Source organism: Neofelis nebulosa, chromosome 8 (genome assembly GCF_028018385.1).
Source record: "Neofelis nebulosa isolate mNeoNeb1 chromosome 8, mNeoNeb1.pri, whole genome shotgun sequence".
NCBI classification, from domain to species: Eukaryota; Metazoa; Chordata; class Mammalia; order Carnivora; family Felidae; genus Neofelis; species Neofelis nebulosa.
In genome coordinates, this window is record NC_080789.1 from 48,698,913 (window position 1) to 48,717,168 (window position 18,256).

An 18,256-nucleotide genomic window follows, 5' to 3' on the forward strand; every position below is an offset into this window, starting at 1 on the left:
GTGTTAAAGAAAGAACTGTCTTATGTCTCAGAGATATGCACAAAAATATTTATGGGTAAAATGGTATGAAATCTGGGAGGTGTAAAGTAACAAAGGGGAAACACTTGTGGGTGTAGATGAAATAGGATCAGCCATATATTAATAACTGGGCAAAGAGCACATGAGGGCTTGTTCTATTTCCGGACGTGTCTGAAGTGTGTGCAAACACATTTAAAAAAAAAAATTTTTTATGTTTATTTATTTCTGAGACAGAGAGACAGAGCATGAAGGGGGGGAGGGGCAGAGAGAGAGGGAGACACAGAATCCGAAGCAGGCTCCAGGCTCTGAGCTGTCAGCAGAGCCCGACATGGGGCTCGAACTCACAAACCGTGAGATCGTGACCCGAGCCGAAGTCAGTCGCACAACCGACTGAGCCACCCAGGCGCCCCCACATTTTTTTAAATTCACCTTTACTTAAAATCACCTTTATTTAAGATCTTCTGAAAGCCAGAGAAAGCTGTCTGAAGGTTTAAAAATTTGTCTTTATTAAAATCCAGGCACAAGCAACAATAAAAATGTTTATTTAAACCCAAGCATTTTATAATAATGCCCATATTATTAATAATTTACTCTGTCCTGGGCTTTATGAGACTAGAAATCTTACTATTAATCTTGCAGTTCTGAAGCAATAAATAATAAGTCATCTTCTTTTGTTTAACCCCAGATGCAGTCAATTCACTCATGTTTTTAAGCAAAATAAGATAAATGCTGCTAACATAACCAGATTCAAAAGCAGCGTAAAATTATTCAATGACTATATCATTGTTAGACATTAACATTCTAAAAATCCGTAAGACAATAAGAAGTATTTAACAAATCAATTTATCCTTTTAAGGAGAGGTTTAACAAGCTAAACCATTCTTCAGAAAACACCTAATCTAGACAATTTCAAATGTGTGCAAAAATCCCTGTGACTTTTCTGGGGCGCCTGGGTGGCTCAGTCAGTTAAGTGTTTGACTTGATTTCGGCTCAGGTCATGATCTGCGGTTTGTGAGATGGAGCCCATGTCGGGCTCTGCACTCACAAGTGTGGAGCCTGCTTGGGATTCTTTCTCTGCCCCTCCTCTGCTTGCTCTCTCAATGTAAATAAACTTAAAAAAAAAAAATCGCTGTGCCCTTTTAATAAGCACAGAGCCAAACACAGAACTGTTTTTATTTTGTTTTTAGCACTAAATTTTCCATCATCCTCTACTACTCCAACAGAACTCTTCTGTTTCCTTCTCTTATTAGATTGAATCCTTTCTTTTTTATAGGGTATTTTGAACACCTAGGTCAAGTCATTCTGTATGTTTATACGACATTTCTTCTATTTTCAATACTGTACCACACAGTGATTTCTAAAGAGTGTCTCATCTACTTTTCCAACATTTTCTCTTTTCTTTCCTTTAATACATTGTCTCTCTTCCTTATGATACTCTTCATCCATTTCTCTTGGCTTCCTACTCTTCTATGCTTCAAAACAGGGCTCATCAGCAACCAATCAAGTATTTCTTCAGAGGAGCAGACTGTCAGATTAACACATTCTACCTGCACCCAAATGTTGCTGGTATTACAGTTTCCAACTGTGACAAGAGATGCTTAAGGTTTTCAGTTTTCTGAAAGCCTAACCAAAAAACAATTTCAATCTACGTAACCTAGTTAACTCTTTTGAGGACTATGACTTCAAACCTCACTAAAGGCTTTTAAGCTCCATATCTTACTTATATGAAAAGGGGGAAATTTTTACCCCATTTTTCCACATACCATAGACAGATTTCCCAAGAACCCTGAAGACTGTGTAAGCCGGGGAGACCTCCCTCCTGTTCCAAGAATGCAGGAAACATCTGGATGCCTCAGTAAGCTTCGGCTGGGTGGAGTAACTACAAACAAGAGGTTAGAAAAAGAATCCAAAGTGCATGAACATTGATCATGAAAACAAAACAATCAAACAACCAATAAATAACTTTGTTTCTAATTTTTTAGATTCTAACCAAGTAAATCCTTTAAATATTAACATTTCCATGATATGAAGATTTAACTTATTTTTGTAAATTTGATCTTTTGGTACTAGTGAGCCCAGCAGGAAAATCTTTTACTGCAAACAGAGATGCTTTCATTATAACATAACTAGTAAAAAAAAGAAAGACACTAATGAGTCCATGGATTATTCATATTCCAATTTTACAAATACTGAAGAGGTAGTTTAGTGTAAAGGGCACAGGCTTTGAAGTAAACAGATCATTGTCTGAATTTTGGTTCCATCACTTACATATATGCTTAGCCATGCTATCCTCATTGAATAACTTCTCCACGTCTCAATTTCAGTTTTGGTAAAATAGAGATAGAATACCTACATCACAGTTATTGTGTATTTATATAAAGTATAGTGCCTCACACATGGTAAGGGTTCAACAAATAGTAATGCAATCATTATTATTTGTTCTTAACTATTGATATTGTAACCAAAGATTATCATGTGTACTGTAAGCTTTAACATATAGCTATTACTATTATTAAATATTATATTAATGTTATTAAATATTACGTATATTTAACATATACAAATATATATGACAAACACTTGTTACATATATGTAAATATATATATTATATATTGTACATAATATTTATATATACAATACTTGTTATATATTTGTACATATTAATATACATTACTATATTCTTAAATGCTTTAAAAGCAAAAATTCTTATGAGGCACCTGGGTGGCTCAGTCATTTGAGCATCACACTTCAGCTCAGGTCATGATCTCACAGTTCATGAGTCAGAGCCCCGCATCAGGCTTGCTGCTGTCAGCGCAGAGCCCAATTTGGATCCTTTATCTCCCTTTCTTTCTGCCCTTCCCCGGCTCACACTGTCTTTCGAAAATAAATAAAACAGTAAAAAAAAAAAAAATCTTACAAGGTGGTCGAAACGAACTGGGAGTTCGAGGGATAACCTGGTTTCTTGGTGTAGTATTAGCAAAAATTTCATCTTGGGATGGCCGAACTATAGGAAGAGTTAAGAAAAGTTTTCCATACAAAAAAGACACCATTAAAGTTAGAATCAACCATATTTACCAGACATAAAATATCTGAATACACTTTTCAACAAGATTTTGATGGCTACCACTTTTTCTATGCAAAGAGTAAATCACTCCCTCTACCGCTTAATTTCTCAGATATCAGTCTTATATTACTACACAGTGAACTAAGAGTACTTAGATTTCAAATAAAAAAAGGATATCTCATCTCAGCAGAAGCTAGCTACAAGATAGCAAGAACGTCCTTATTTTCAGGGTAACACAAATTTTAACAATTTCCCTATCATTTTATTATAATACTGAATGTCTAATATCTCTCATAAAAAGGCAATTCTATAATTCTGATTCCAAGCATGCTGTAATTTGAATAATGATGCTTACAACGTAAAGGATACTTAAAACTCTTTTTTGAGCACTCTGTTTCCGTGCAGTCCGAGTCACTTCTGCCTCCCGGATCACAGGAGATGACATCTCTCCATAGCCGCTCCTAAAACAGTATAATTAAGTTCATGTGAGTGAAATGACAATGTACCATTTGCAAAGAACTCTATCATGACTGGAGCAAAAGACCCTGGGTCAGTCAAAGCATAGATCATCCCAGTAGCCAAGTCTTTGACCTTTTGGTTAACAGCGCTCTTTGATTCCAAACCCTGCTTATCCCCCAAAGCCCACTTCTCAAATTTTTCCTGCACAGGCATCTTTGAGTTTCTAGCACTCACTATGTTATTCTCACCTATGGAATGATTTCAACACTTGGCATCTATATCATAGCACTGTTTTACATAATTGCTTCATGAAGGCAGGTCTTTCCTTGGTTGAATTGAGGAGTTCCCTGAAATTGCAGGAACCATCTCTTAAAAGAATCTTCCGCAGTTTCCAAAAGTCTTCAAACCATGGGTACTACGAAAAATAAAATCTGTTGTTGGGACTGGTGAGATGGGAAGCTAATTAAAAAAGAATTCTAATAAATTGGAGAAATGACTCTTCAAGTCATTTCTCCACAAAGTACACTAATGGCATCTCCTGTCTCAGTACTGTTGCAGTTGTCCTGATCTCCCGTTGTTCTCAGCTCAAGGTCTAGAAAATAAATCGTGTGAATTAAAAGACCTATATTTTGAGGGGCGCCCGGGTGGCTCAGTCAATTAAGCATCTGACTTTGGCTCAGGTCACGGTCTCATGGTTCGTGAGTTTGAGCCCCGTGTCCAGCTCTGCGCTGACAGCTCAGAGCTAGGAGCCTGCTTCAGATTCTGTGTCTCCCTCTCTCTCTGACCCTCCCCCACTCATGCTCTGTCTCTCTAACAAAAGAATAAACATTAAAAACAAAAAAAAAGACCTGTATTTTGAGAAAAGAATCTAACATGCTTTTTCCTCCACTCAAAATCTTAAGATAGTTCTGAAGCCTATAGAATCAAGTCCAAATTTCCTTTATTTTTAAAATCTAACCCCCGACTTACCAGTTCAGTCTTATATTCAACCACAAACATCCCCATACAAACATACATTGCATGTGACCATTCAGCTACACAATGCCTTCCTTTTCATATTCTTGCACCCTGTAGATGTTTCTTCCACAGAAGCCTACCTTTGCCCCTCTCATCCACCTGGTGAACACTTACTCACCAAAGAGCCTCCTAGAGTCTGGAGACACATATATCAGGTGGGCAACTTGGTTCTTCTACTTATTAGCTTCCTAACTGTCACCAAGTTCTTAAACTCTTTTAGCCCCAGTGTAATCTATGAAAAGAGGATCAGAGTACCTATCCTCATAGGACTGTAGGAAGACTAAATTAGCTAATACAATATATATGGTAATAACAAAGCATTTAAGGCACTCAATGTTAGCTATTATTCAGGCCAACTAGAGAGTTACCTCCTTTGAGAAGTCTTCCTGATAGATCCCGTGGCAGAGAGGCTTTTATCGCATCCTCATTTTCTCTTCCCACAGAAAAGTTAAAACACATCATTTTGCACTGCTCCATTGTCTCCTCCACTACAACTAATTCCCAGAGGCCAAGAACAGGAAAAACTCACCTGTATAGCAGGAGGCTAGCATAGTACCAGGGTCATAGAAAGACTTTAATACTGTAACTACCTGATGCTGGAACTTGTATCAGAAAGTCTGGGCTGAGATCCCAGTTCCGTCACTGTCTGGCTTTGTGATCTCGGTCAGGTCAGTCGGCATGTCGAAAGCCAGACCACCTCCTATTCCGCCCACCCCAGCAACGAAAAACGTTGCCCCAAAACGCAGAACAGATGGCAGAGCTGCCGCGAAAACGCAAGGGACGATCACTGTCCGTATCCATTCCCGACCCAAGCTGCCTTTCTTCCATCATCTGCAGAGACTCCCAGCCCGGGGAAGGAGTCCTAGGGTTAGCACCCGGGCCTTCCTCGGCTTCCTGTGGGATTCGGACTTCGACTGTTTAGTTCCGCCCTACAAGCAGGAAGGGCAAATGTCCTAGCTTAACCATTACCACCTCAACTGACCTGTCCATGGCCACAGCCTTCTCCACCGAGAAGCTCGCCAACTCGACTCCAGCTTAACCACCGCGTTTCAGCCTTCCCGCTCTCCGGAAGCAAACCCTTCGACCCGGAAGCATGTCCTAGCTAAGCCGTCTTAGAAAAAAAGGGGAGGGAGGAAGAAACACCTTTCCCCTTGAGCGCACGCGCGACGACTTCCGCCTTCCTGCCGCAGGTCCGGTCTGCGCAGGCGCGAAGGCTGTGCTTCAGTGTGATGGCGTCTGACGCGACCGGGCTGAGCCGGGCAGGGCTGAGGGGGCGGAGCAGGGGGCGGGGCAAGGGCGGGGCCGGTGGGTTTAGCGGTGTGGCGACGCTGCCGCTTTGCCTGACTGGCATTTGTGGGCGTGGTCCAGGCGCCAGGTTATCCTAGAGGGAAACTTGGCTTGTATTGATAGTCTAGAGAAATGTGCGGTCATTTCCTGGTATTCTCAGGAGGCCGGGACTGAGAAGGAACCTGGACCCTGAATTCAGACATGCAGGCTCTCCCCTCCACCTCCGGGGTCCCTGCCAGTCTCACTCAACTCATCTTGTTTGAACTGTAGCGTAAACCCCCTACAGTTCTTGATATTGTTTTCCGTAATGGCTCTTTGTTTTTCTTTAACTTGGTATTTTTCCCTATTAAGGAGAAAAGGATCATTTGCCTTAGAAACCATAAAGAGTGGGGTGCCTGGGTGGCTCAGTCGGTTAAGCATTGAACTTTGGCTCAGGGCATGATCTCCTGTGTTGTAAGTTTGAGCCGGTTTCGGATCCTCTGACTCCCTCTCTCTCTCTGCCCCTCCCCTGCTGGCTCAGCCTCTCGTTCTCTCGCTCTCTCTCTCAACAATAAACATTAGAAGGGGCACCTGGGTGGCTCAGTGGGTTAAGTATCCGACTTCCGCCCAGGTCATGATCCCGCGCTTCGTGGGTTCAGGCCCCGCGTGGGGCTGTGTGCTGACAGTTCTGAGCCTGGAGCCTGCTTCGGATGCTGTTTCTTCCTCTCTCTCTCAAACCCTCCCCTGCTTGCACTCTGTCTCTCTAGCTCCCCAAAATAAATAAATATTAAAAAAAATAAGTACATAAAATAAACATTAAAAGAAAAAGCATAAAGAGTGATAGGTAAGTGATGTATCACTAAATTCTACTCCTGAAACTAATATTACGCTATATGTTAACTAACTGGAATTTAATAACTTGATACAAACAAAGCATAAAGGGTGATAGAATTGCCCTCTATTTCAAAGTGCCTGGATAGGCAAAAAGTAGTATATTCCTGCGCTGAAGGAATCAAAGCTTTGCCTTACCCATTTACATTCTGCTGCACTCCTGGGTAATGTACTGGGAAGGCCTCTTCATACTGGATTCCCATTAAGACTGATGTGGAAGTGTTGGAGTTCAGAGCCCATGGCCAAGAAAGAATTCTTGAGATGTCTTCAGTGCAAAAAGGTGGTTTTACTAAAACCTTGGGAAAGGACCTGTGGGCAGAAAAGGCTGCCCTAGGGTTGTGATGGGTGACTAATTATATACCTTCAAATTATGAGGGGGTTAGGGATAGCGTAAGTCTCTAAGGATTTTTGGAAGCAAGGTTTCCAGGACCTGGAGGGGGCTAGCTATCGTTAGGAAAAGTTCATTTATTACTGTTTAGTCAAAACTCAGTCATGAGACCCTTCAGATGCATATCAGTGGGCCATAAGTTTGGAGGATGATTCCTAACATAACGGGGGGTGGGTAGAAATAAAGGAAGTTTGGAAAGGAATTTTTATATGTTAAAGTAGACTTAAAGGATCTTGAGGTCAGGATAATGTTAAGCTAAGATTGCCTTTTGCCCTCAGCAAAGTGTCATCATCAAGCTCCTAGAGGGAGGTCACTCTGCCTGTTTCAAGGACTTGTCAACAGGCTGTAGACAGTAAGGAAATTTAATTTTTCACTTGCCTCTGTTTCCCACATCATGACCACGTGACATTTGGAGAAAAAAAAAAAAGTGACCTTGGATTCCATCTAGGCACAAACCCTCCACGCGTATTCCCCCTCATCTGTAAAATGGGAATACCACCTTTATCACCGTTGTCGCAAAGATTAATGACAAGATGCCAAATGTACACCTTCACATGGTAGTCATTGAGTCTCCTCTTTCAATTACCTACTTAATGAGTCCCCACCCTGGTGCTCTCTCATTCATCCTGTCTCCTAATTTTCCTGTGCAAAAAGTGCACTTGTTCTCTTATCCAAGGTGCAATCTGGTTCTTGTTCTCTTATTGAAGGTGAAATCTGGTTCTAATGATTTTGTGGTGCTGGAGCAAAGTTATTCACAGCGTGAGCCAGTGGTTCAGGTTCTTGCCACGCATCCCCTGGCAACTGAATTCCAATGTGTTCTATTCATATAATGTACTTGAAGTGATTGACCATAAGGCACACAATAAAAAGGAAGAGCAGTCTTGGGTGAAGGGTTAGCCCAAAATTCAGTTCATATGCGAAGAGAAAACACTTGTTGAAAAGCGTGGGGGGGGGGTCACTTTTGACGCATTTAATTAGTAGGCATGAACATTTAATTAGTAGGCATGAACATCATACTACCCCCAAAATATTTGAAAATGTATTCGTTTGATTACCTACCTTAAAACTATTTGCAATAAAATCTTTTGTATGGTGCCTGGTGTATATATTCTGGCTTTATGTTTGGATTTCAATGAAAAAAGTTCATTACAGCTAACTTCAGCAAAGGGGAATTTACCAGAAGCCTATCAGGAACTCACAGAATTGTTAAGAAGCTGGAAAAAAGGCTTGGGAACAGTTGCACAGGAGCTAGAACCCAGAAAACAGCTACCGCCAAAGCACTCAGAGCCAAACTGTCTCTGATCTGGAGCACTCTTTGCTCTCTCTCTTACCCTCAGCAGCTGAGGAAGAAAATCATTACTTGTTTACCCCCTCCCTAGCTTTCTATTTCGAAAACTTTCAAACCTCCATGAAAGCTGTAAAACAGTACTCTAGGTGTCAATATATTCTCTACCTGCAACAGCCAATTGCTAACATTTCCCCACAATTGCTTGCTCTTTGGGTTTTTTTGCCTGAACTATTTGAAAGTTAGTCGTAGACATCTTCACACTTCACCACTAAATACGTCAGAATGGCATCTCCTAAATCAAGAACAAGACATTCTCTTAACCAATACAATAAACAGAGCATTTGGCATTGGCAGAATACCATAATTAACATAGTCAATTTCCTCAGTTGTCTCAAATGCCTTTTTTTAATGTTTATTTCTTTATTTGGAGGGGGGAGAGGAGAGGGGGGAGAGAGAGAGAGAGAGAGAGAGAGAGAGAGAGAGAGAGAGAATCCCAAGCAGGCTCCACGTTGTCAGTGCAGAGCCCCACTCAGGGCTGGAACTCACAAACCGTGAGATCATGACCTGAGCCAAAATCAGGAGCTGGATGCTTAACTGACTAAGCCACCCAGGCGCCCCTCAATAATGCCTTTTATAACAGCTCTCCTCCAATACAGCATCCAACAGAGGATTATGCATTTAGTTGTCTTGTCTCTTCGTTCTACTTTCATTTAGAGTAGTCCTCCAGACTTTCAGACTAGTTTTTGCAGAATATTTCTCAATTTGGATTTGTCCAATTGTTTTCTCATGAAAACATGAGCACTTAAAAAAACAAAACAAAACAAAAAACACCAGGTGCCTGCATGACTCAGTTGGTTGAATGTTTGACTTTTGATTTCTGCTCAGGTCACGATCTCACCGTTTGCAGGTTCGAGCCCCGCATTGGGCTCCGTGCTGACAGTGTGGAGGCTGCTTGGGATTCTCTCCCTCTCTCTGCCCCTCTCCCGCTTGCTCTCTCTCTCTCTCTCTCTCTCTCTCTCTCTCAAAACAAACAAATAAATAAATTTATAAAAAAATAAAAACAAGCAGTTGGAAGATAGGATACAGGCATACTACATAGGTATTGTTGGGTGCTTCTCACAATCACATCAAGTGGCACATGAGGCCAGTCTGTCTCTGTTTCAAAATCTGCCTGACCTCTCTCTTCTCTCAAAAGAAAGCATTCTTTCACTTGGCACCTCTTTCTAGCTGTTGTCTTTTTAGTCTTCTCCTTCTCAGCCCAATTTCTTTTTTGGTAAATTGTAAGTACCTGGTTAGTGGTTTTCTTACTATAAATCCAGTAGATGTGATTATTACAGAAAGATACAAAAATAGACACAAGGATATGGAGAAAATGAAACGATTCTTATGATTCCACTAACTATATCTGGCTACAATTACGTAAGAGACTCTCATCCAGAATCACCTACCTGAGGGGGCCCCTGGGTGGCTCAGTCAGTTGAGCATCTGACTTTTGATTTCAGCTCAGGTCATGATCCTGGGAGCTTGGGATCAAGCCCCACGTTGGGCTCTGCACCAAGCATGGAGTCTGCTTAAGATTCTTCCTCCCTCTGCCCCTCTCCCCCGCTTGTTCTCTCTCTCTCTCTCTCTCTCCGATAAAATAATAAGAATAAAAAAGAATCACCTGAGTTTGGTTAACCCACAGAACCAAGAAACTTAACATGTTATGTCACTACGTTTTGGGATGGCTTGTTATATAGTCACAGATAACTGGAACAAGTGGGATTATACCGTAACACTGTTTCATGATCTGCTTTTTCACTTAACAGTATGAACATCGTATCATATCCAGCATCATTCATCTATATCATTCTTAACTTAGCCAAACATTTTGAAAAAGTAATATTCCTTTTTGTCTCCATTTACATTTACAATGCAACCTAATGCAGTCTGACTTCAGCCCTCACTGCTAAAGGAAAATTGTTCGAAACAAGGTCACCAATGATTTGTCAGTAAAAGTCTATTTTTTCATTTCTCATCGTCTCTTGAGCATTTGACATCAGAGACTACTCTCTTTTCTGTCACTCTCCTGTCCCTATGTGTTACTGCTTTCGTAGTGGGCTTCTCCTAGTCCTCTCTGGCTTTCTTGGCTAGTGTCCTCCCTGTCATATATATTTGTCCAAACCCATAGAATACACAACTTATGTAAACTATGGGTCTTGGGTGGTTATGATGTATAAATGTGGGTTCAGAGATTATAACAAATGTACCACTCTGGTGGGAGATACTATAATGAGGGGAGGCTACACATGTTTGGGAGCAGTGAGCATATGAGAAATCTCTGTGCCTGCCTCTCAATTTTGCTGTGAACCTAAAATTGCTCTTAAAAATGAAATCTTAAGAAGTATCTAAACAAAGATCGCACCAAATGTTGATAGCGGTTGCCTTTGGTGAGACTGGATGATTTTGTTATTGTTGCAAGTTCACCGATTTGCTTTATTTAAAGTGATTTATTTTCATAGCATGGTTTAATTGAAATTCAAAAAAAAATTTTTAAATAAATTCATTAAGAATTCCAGTGAGTCAGACGTGAATCTGGTGAATTGTTATGGTACATTCTTTTTTAATCTTTTTTATTTTTTTTAATGTTTATTCATTTTTTGTGAGACAGAGAGGGACAGAGCGTGAGTGGGGGAGGGGCAGAGAGAGAGGGAGAGACACAGAATCCCAAGCAGGATCCAGGCTCTGAGCTGTCAGCACAGAGCTCAACGCGCGGCTTGAACTCGAGGACTGCGAGATCATGACCTGAGCCGAAGTTGGCTGCTCAACCGACTGAGCCACCCAGATGGCCCTGTTATGGTACATCCTTAAATACTTTTTCCCTGCCCAAAAGATAGTTAGAAGGATTTTGAATACAGTTGTCGGATACACTGCAACTTCTATAAAACTAAAGGAAGTACTTAAATTACTAGCCTCTTGTTCAGATATGAGATTTTTAAAAAAATTTTAGTATTATGGGAGCAGTTTTCTTCTTTGAGCTCAAAACATTGCAAACATTTGATTATAATTTCCTAAGACTATTCGGAAAATCTGAAGAAGTAGAATTGCAGAAGCTGAAGTAATTTACTTATAGACATGGACTTGAACTAAACTAAACCACCAGCCAAAAGCATAGTAAACAACAATGGATCATGAACTGAATACAAATATCAGTTTTGGGGGTGCCTGGGTGGTTCATTCAGTGAAGCACCTCTTGATTTCAGCCTAGGTCATGTTCTCACAGTTCGTGAGCTCGAGCCCTGCATCAGGCTCTGTGCTGATAGTGTGGGGCCTGTTTTGGATTCTCTCTCCCTCCCTCTCTCTCTCAAAATAAATACATTAAAAAAAATGCCAGTTTTTGGCTGAGCCATGAACCAATTGCAATGTCTAGGTTTTTTTTTTTTTTAATTTTTTTTTAAAGTTTATTTCTGACAGAGAGAGAGAGACAGAGCATGAATGGTGGAGGGGCAGAGAGAGAGGGAGACACAGAATTGGAGGCAGGCTCCAGACTCTGAGCTGTCAGCACAGAGCTGGATGCGGGGCTTGAACTCACAGACCGCGAGATCGTGACCTGAGCTGAAGTCAGACGCTCAACCGACTGAGCCGCCCAGGTGCCCCTGCAATATCTAGGTTTTAAAACATGGCTTGACTCAGGAGACACTATTGCCTGGAAGTTAAGAGCACAGTGTTGGAAATCAGACTTCCCAGGTTTGAATCTCAGTTTGGCAGTTTATTGGCCCTTAACTGTTCTAAACCTCCTCTCTGTAAATGAGACTCTTCTCTTTAGGGTAGTTGCAAGGACTAACTACACAAATAGCAATAGAGCAAACTGGTCAAAGGCTCAGACTTTAGAGCTTGATCGTCTGAGGTCACATCCAGCTCCACCACTAAATAGTGAGGTGACCTTGAGTGCCGGTGCATGCCTCAGTTTCTTCTTCTGGGTGTAATAACAGTACGAGATCATCAGGTTGTTATAAAGATTTACTGAGTTAATATATGTAAAGCCTTAGAACAGTACCGGGAATTATGATAAGTATGGCATATTTATATATATTCAAAAAGATCTTATTCTTACTCTGATAATAATTATCAGTTCATTTGGCAACATCAAACTCAAGACACAGGGATAGAGGCATGAGTAACATAGATTGAACTGAACCAATCCCAATCCTTTTTTTTTCTGTGATGCTGTAATGACAGCCCAAGCAATTTCCCCTGTCTATATGAAGAGCTCAAAAGAATGAATACTTTATATTGAAAAATATAAATATGACTGTAAAGTCTCCTTTTGTTCTCCATATAAAGGAGTTCAGTGGATCTAACCCTGAAGAATCCTTTACTCATCCACTCACAATTTTGTATTAAATGTCTACTATGCACTGGGCACTGTGCTTGCACCTCGAAGATACAGATTGGGGGAAAAAGACCATTTACTCATTAAAAAAAAAATCATGTAAACTTACCTATTCGAACATACTTATTTAATCATAACATGGACAACACAAATATATACTTTTTTTTTAAAGTTTATTATTTATTTCGAGAGAGAGAGAGAGAGAGAGCACGAGCAGAGGAGGGACAGAGAGAGAGAGAGAGAGAGAGAGAGAGAGAGAATCCCAAGCAGGCCCTGCACTGTCAGTGCAAAGCCCAACGCGGGGCTTGAACTCATGAACCGTGAGATCATGACCTGAGCCGAAACAAAGAGTTGGATGCTGAACCGACTGAGCCACCCAGGTGCCCCACAACATAAGTCTTTTAAATCACTATCGTAGCTACCAGATAAAATTTGGTTATTATTTTCTTAAAATGCTCTTGCTTAAAACCTATTTTGAGGTTAAACTATTCCATCTTGCAAATTGATATTAGTACTTGGTTGGCAATGTTTTATTCTTTTTTCCTCCTCATATTGACCAGCTCTTTTACTTATTTATTTAAAAAGTGTGGTAACATGCATAATATAAAATTTACTACTTTAGCCATTTTTAAGTGTGCAGGTCAGTGGAGTTAAGTACATTCAAAGTGTTGTGCAAAGTTATGTTTAGTCTCAAATATATATATAAAAATATATAATATATATCATTATAAGTATATACATATAAATGAACCCCAAATAATTTTTATTTAATTCGTCTCCCTGCTCAAAACGTATCAGATCTTGGTAATTAAGATGAAATTCTGACAAACATTTTATACATAAGGAGCAGTGATATTGTAAAGTAATTCAGGGCACCTGGGTGGCTCAGTTGGTTAAACGTTAGACTCTTGATCTCAGCTCAGGTCTTGATCTCAGGGTGTTGAGTTAAAGCCCTGCGCTGGGCTCTCCGCTGGGCATGAAGCCTACTTTAAAAAAAAAAAAAAAAGTAGTTAAACATCAATAATATGAAGCAAAACAGAGCTCTGAATGCATTATAGGGGAACCTGCAACGTTCAAGTTTGGTTCAGATCAGGCAGCAAAAAAGACAGGATAAAATGTTAAATTTCAAGAAAAAGAAGTTCATGAGTCAGGGAGGAAAAATGTACTTAAGTGTGAAGCGTAAACTGTGTATGCCCTCCAAGATTCAGATGTGTTATTTGACTTCACGTTTGGAAGACAAAGTAGCAGAAAGACTAAAGGCTCGAGCGGACACTGATAGGATTACAGCCAAGGATGTGGTTGTGGTGATAATACCGGGAAGCTATTGACTGAGTACATTATGTCTTTTCAGATAGGACTTTTTTTTTTTTTTTTTTTTTTTTTTTTTGAGGGAGGGAGGTGATGCTATTTGGTTTGAAGCAAAATGCTTTACGCTGAGGTCAAGGAGGGTCAAAAGTTTCAATGCAGAGTCAGGTTGACACTGGTCTTTCTTTCCAGTAAGGCAGGGTAGTGGGTAGGATTTTGGTCAGTTCACATTTAATGAGTTATTTCACCTCTCTACAATCCAGTTTTCTCTTCTGTAAACTTGAGAAGATAAGAGTATTCTATTTCACAGTTTGTACCGGCAATTAAATAATATCTGTACCGCAATTTGAGAGGTGGTGCAGAACACAAAAACTCCTTGGGTTGAATCCTAGCCCCCCTACTTACTTGGTGGAGCCTTGGACAAATTATGTCGATGCTTCTGTATAATAAATAAATTTATTTCACAAGTTTATGGTGTGAATTAAATGAGTTTGAATGCATAAATCACTTAGAACAATACTAGTATATAATAATCACTCAAGCAACATTGGCTGATATTATCATGCACCACATGTAGCAAATATTCAATATAAGTGTTTGCTCTTTTGTTCAGCACCAAGAAGGCAGGGACCATATCTGTTTTTTTCACCTTTACCGTTTGTCATTTAGTAAAAGCTCACATTTTTCTTGAATGAGTGGGTCATTTCCAATCAATACAATTGCATTCAATTCCTCAGAAAGTATTCTAGTAAGAGCATCCACATTTGTATAATCAGGTTAAGTTTATTTTCACTTATATTCTGTCATATGTAGATACTTCACAGTACCCTCTACCACCTCAAAAGATTTCTTTATCATCTCCATCTTGAGAAGCTTAAAAACAGGAAGAACCCGTGAATAATTTATGTTACAGCTTCTCTTTCTTCTTTCGAATTATGTTGAATCTGAAGAGGAAAATAGAACGATGAAATGTAAAGCTTTGTAATTTGGAGTGACCCGTTTACTGCTGAATTGTGATTTAAACATCGATGTCTGGCAGATTTTTAACATAAAATCGTAAATACATTATTGCTTCTTAGAATTCTAACAGTAAGAATTAGCTCAATGTAGGTTTCATTGTGGCTTGTGTTTCTAGTGTCTTAAGCATAAAGTAGTCAGTGACATTTTCAAGGTAGTGGTGAATTTGCTGACAAAAAGTTTGCCAGACAAATAAATCAATTGCAATGACTCCTCTTTACAGACATCTCAGGCTTCATCAATAGCGGAAATGATCTTGGAAGCAATGGGAAAGCTAAAATCGTTATTCTCTGTTGATACAGGGCATTCTCCATCTAGACCACAATGCAGCTTATGCTGTTTCACATCCTTCTCTACTTGGCATAGGAATTCTGTAAATCAGACACATTTGCGTTTCTGAAGAATGATTTATTAAGGCCCTGGAGAGAGCATTGCTTTGTTCTGTTTTCTCTAAATAGCACGCTTTATACGGTGTTTAGATTTTATTTTATTATGAAAAGAAGATAACTAGCATGAACCTTACCCCATAAATTCAACTGAGTAAGAAAAGTCACATTACAATTTCTTTCTTATATAGTGTTCTCTTAAAAAAAATTTTTTTTTAATGTTTATTTATATTTGAGAGAGAGAGAGTGTGTGAGTGCGCAAGTGGGGAGAGGGGCAGAAAGAGGCAGAATCTGAACCAGGCTCCAGGCTCTGACCTGCCAGCACAGAGCCTGACCCTTTGCTTGAGCTCACGAACTGCAAGATCATGACCTGAGCCAAAACTGGACACTTAACCGACTCAGCCACCCAGGCGTTATGGTGTTAGTTCTGACTGAGTCCTCATCCTGCCTGGTTTGGTGGGGTGAAGGCGAGAAATCACAGTGTTCTCTCCTCTCTTCTGGGGTTTGCACAAGAATCCAGTGAGTGTCTTCTGTGGTGCTAAAGGCATTTAGCCTTCAGTTCACTTTACCTAATGCAGGTCATTGTCCAGCCTGAGTGTGTTGGCTGAATATGGGAGGAATGTGCTTCCTACCTACAGAGTGAGATGGAAGAAGGCAGGGAGGGGGAAAGAATGTAGAGGAAACAAACACACACTATTATCTGACTAAATGATAGCCTTTAAGAAACAATATAACAAATAGTTAAAATTTGAATAGGTAGTTTACCATATATGGACCATTATCTTTATCTGTAGGTAAATATCTTCTAATTGAGAGGATCTTTGAAAATGTATCCTTAAGAGAATGCATCATGCATCCATAATGTTATGAGTCTATTCCTTTTTTTTTTTTAGAACATTTATTTATTATTGAGAGACAGAGAGAGACACAGCATGAGCATGGGAGGGACAGAGAAAGGGGGAGACACAGAATCTGAAGCAGGCTCCAGGCTCCAAGCTGTCAGCACAGAGCCTGACGCGGGGCTTGAACTCACAAACCACGAGATCATGACCTGAGCTGAAGTTGGACGCATAACTGACTGAGTCACTCAGGCACCCCGAGTCTATTCTTTAATGACAAAATTTTAAAGGTGTTATTTTAAAGATTGAAAATATAGCATATTTTGGGGCACCTTGGTGGCTCAGTTGGTTGAGCATCTGACTTGGGCTCAGATCATGATCTCAAGGTTTGTGAATTCAAGCCCTGCATCAGGCTCCTGATGACAAGCCACTTTGTATCCTCTTACACACAACCACCGCCCCCCCCCGCCCCGCCCCCGCTCTCGGCACCTCCCCTGCTCAAAAAAAAAAAAAAAAAAAAAAAAAAAAAAGAAAAGAAAATATAGCATATTTGGTTCATAAGTCAAGAGCAGGAATTGACTTTTAAAATACTTTGAGAGTATTTTGAGCTACAAAAATATTGACATATAAGAGCAAACTATGCAGGTTCTATAAATAGAAGTGCATTTAAAAGCATAAAATATAGACTATAAGTATTGGCAGTAGGCTGTAATGCAAAAAAACCTGTGCCTGTCTTGAACATTGACCTTGAAACTTATTTGGAAGCTTTAGTCTGTGTTGTAAAAGGGCATTAGGTAAAGCTGTACTTCAAAATCCATCCTTGCGTCCTATTTGCAATTTTTAAATGATGGAGTTTAATCTTTAGGAAACTGCTTGCCATCCTAGGGGAGTACCGCTTCTTTGTCCTTCACAAAATCAACGGAAGCTCTCTAGCTTTGTAAAAAGGTTGACTTTTAGGTAATAAAAGAAAGCTAAACTTCTTTGACTTTTTGAATGATGCTTTTTGTTTTTTCTGATTTAAGTATGAAGTTATGATGATGACTGCATTTAAAAAATTTTAACTTGGGGCGCCTGGGTGGCGCAGTCGGTTAAGCGTCCGACTTCAGCCAGGTCACGATCTCGCGGTCCGTGAGTTCGAGCCCCGCGTCAGGCTCTGGGCCGATGGCTCGGAGCCTGGAGCCTGTTTCCGATTCTGTGTCTCCCTCTCTCTCTGACCCTCCCCCGTTCATGCTCTGTCTCTCTCTGTCCCAAAAATAAATAAAAAACGTTGAAAAAAAAATTTTAACTTTACTTAATGATAGCATAACAATATTAGGAGACAACAAATAATTCAAAAGCATCCATATTACTACTGCTTAGTACAGTAATTTTTATTATTGCACATTATCTATCACATATTAGCATTCACATTTTACATATAATGATGACATTCATATAGCTTTTAAAATGTATATTCCAGAAACTGTTATTTACCTGCTACTGACAATGAGGATTCTCTGTATCTTCATGTTCCTGTTTTTCTTTTTCCCACTGATGTATTTTTGCTTTTCTTCTTGCACCTACTCAGATCCCCCTAACTTCCTCACCCCTTCCCTCCTCTGTAGCCATGTTAACAACCTGGTAGGTATCTTTCAGTACCTCGCTTTGTTCACTTTCAATACCTCATAGAAATCCCTCGAAGTCAACCATTAAACATCAAACTCATTCTTAAATGCTACATAACGTTCTATGTGAGGCATGAATCATAATCTTTTCAATTATTCTTTATTGATGGTCATTCACCCTGTTGCAGTTTTTTCTTCAGTAGTGTGTGGCAGTGAATAGTCTTGTGTATGTATCCTTTCATGTCTTTGGTGTAGCCACCAGGAATAGGATAGCTGGGTCAAATATGCCTATTTTAACTTTCAACAGATATTAGCAGATCGCAAATTAAGATTTTGCTTTA

General features: G+C 40.0%; 1 protein-coding gene across 3 annotated transcripts in view; it reads right to left on the minus strand.

Moving 5' to 3' along the window:
* NUP107 (nucleoporin 107) overlaps positions 1–5,695 on the minus strand; it is a 43,872-nt gene extending 38,177 nt beyond the window's left edge. Inside the window, exons 1-5 of one of the 3 annotated variants that reach the window (XM_058742077.1) lie at positions 5,542–5,689; positions 3,791–3,957; positions 3,453–3,544; positions 2,937–3,023; positions 1,782–1,897 (exon numbers count right to left, since the gene is read on the minus strand). In XM_058742077.1, the coding sequence (XP_058598060.1) occupies positions 1,782–1,897; positions 2,937–3,023; positions 3,453–3,528 (279 nt within the window). In that variant the 5' untranslated portion in view covers positions 3,529–3,544; positions 3,791–3,957; positions 5,542–5,689. Of the gene's footprint in view, positions 1–1,781; positions 1,922–2,932; positions 3,024–3,452; positions 3,545–3,790; positions 3,958–5,541 lie in introns of those variants that run through there. The other 2 variants (XM_058742076.1, XM_058742078.1) reach the window with 2 other exon arrangements.
* Between the last annotated feature and the right edge of the window lie 12,561 nt (positions 5,696–18,256).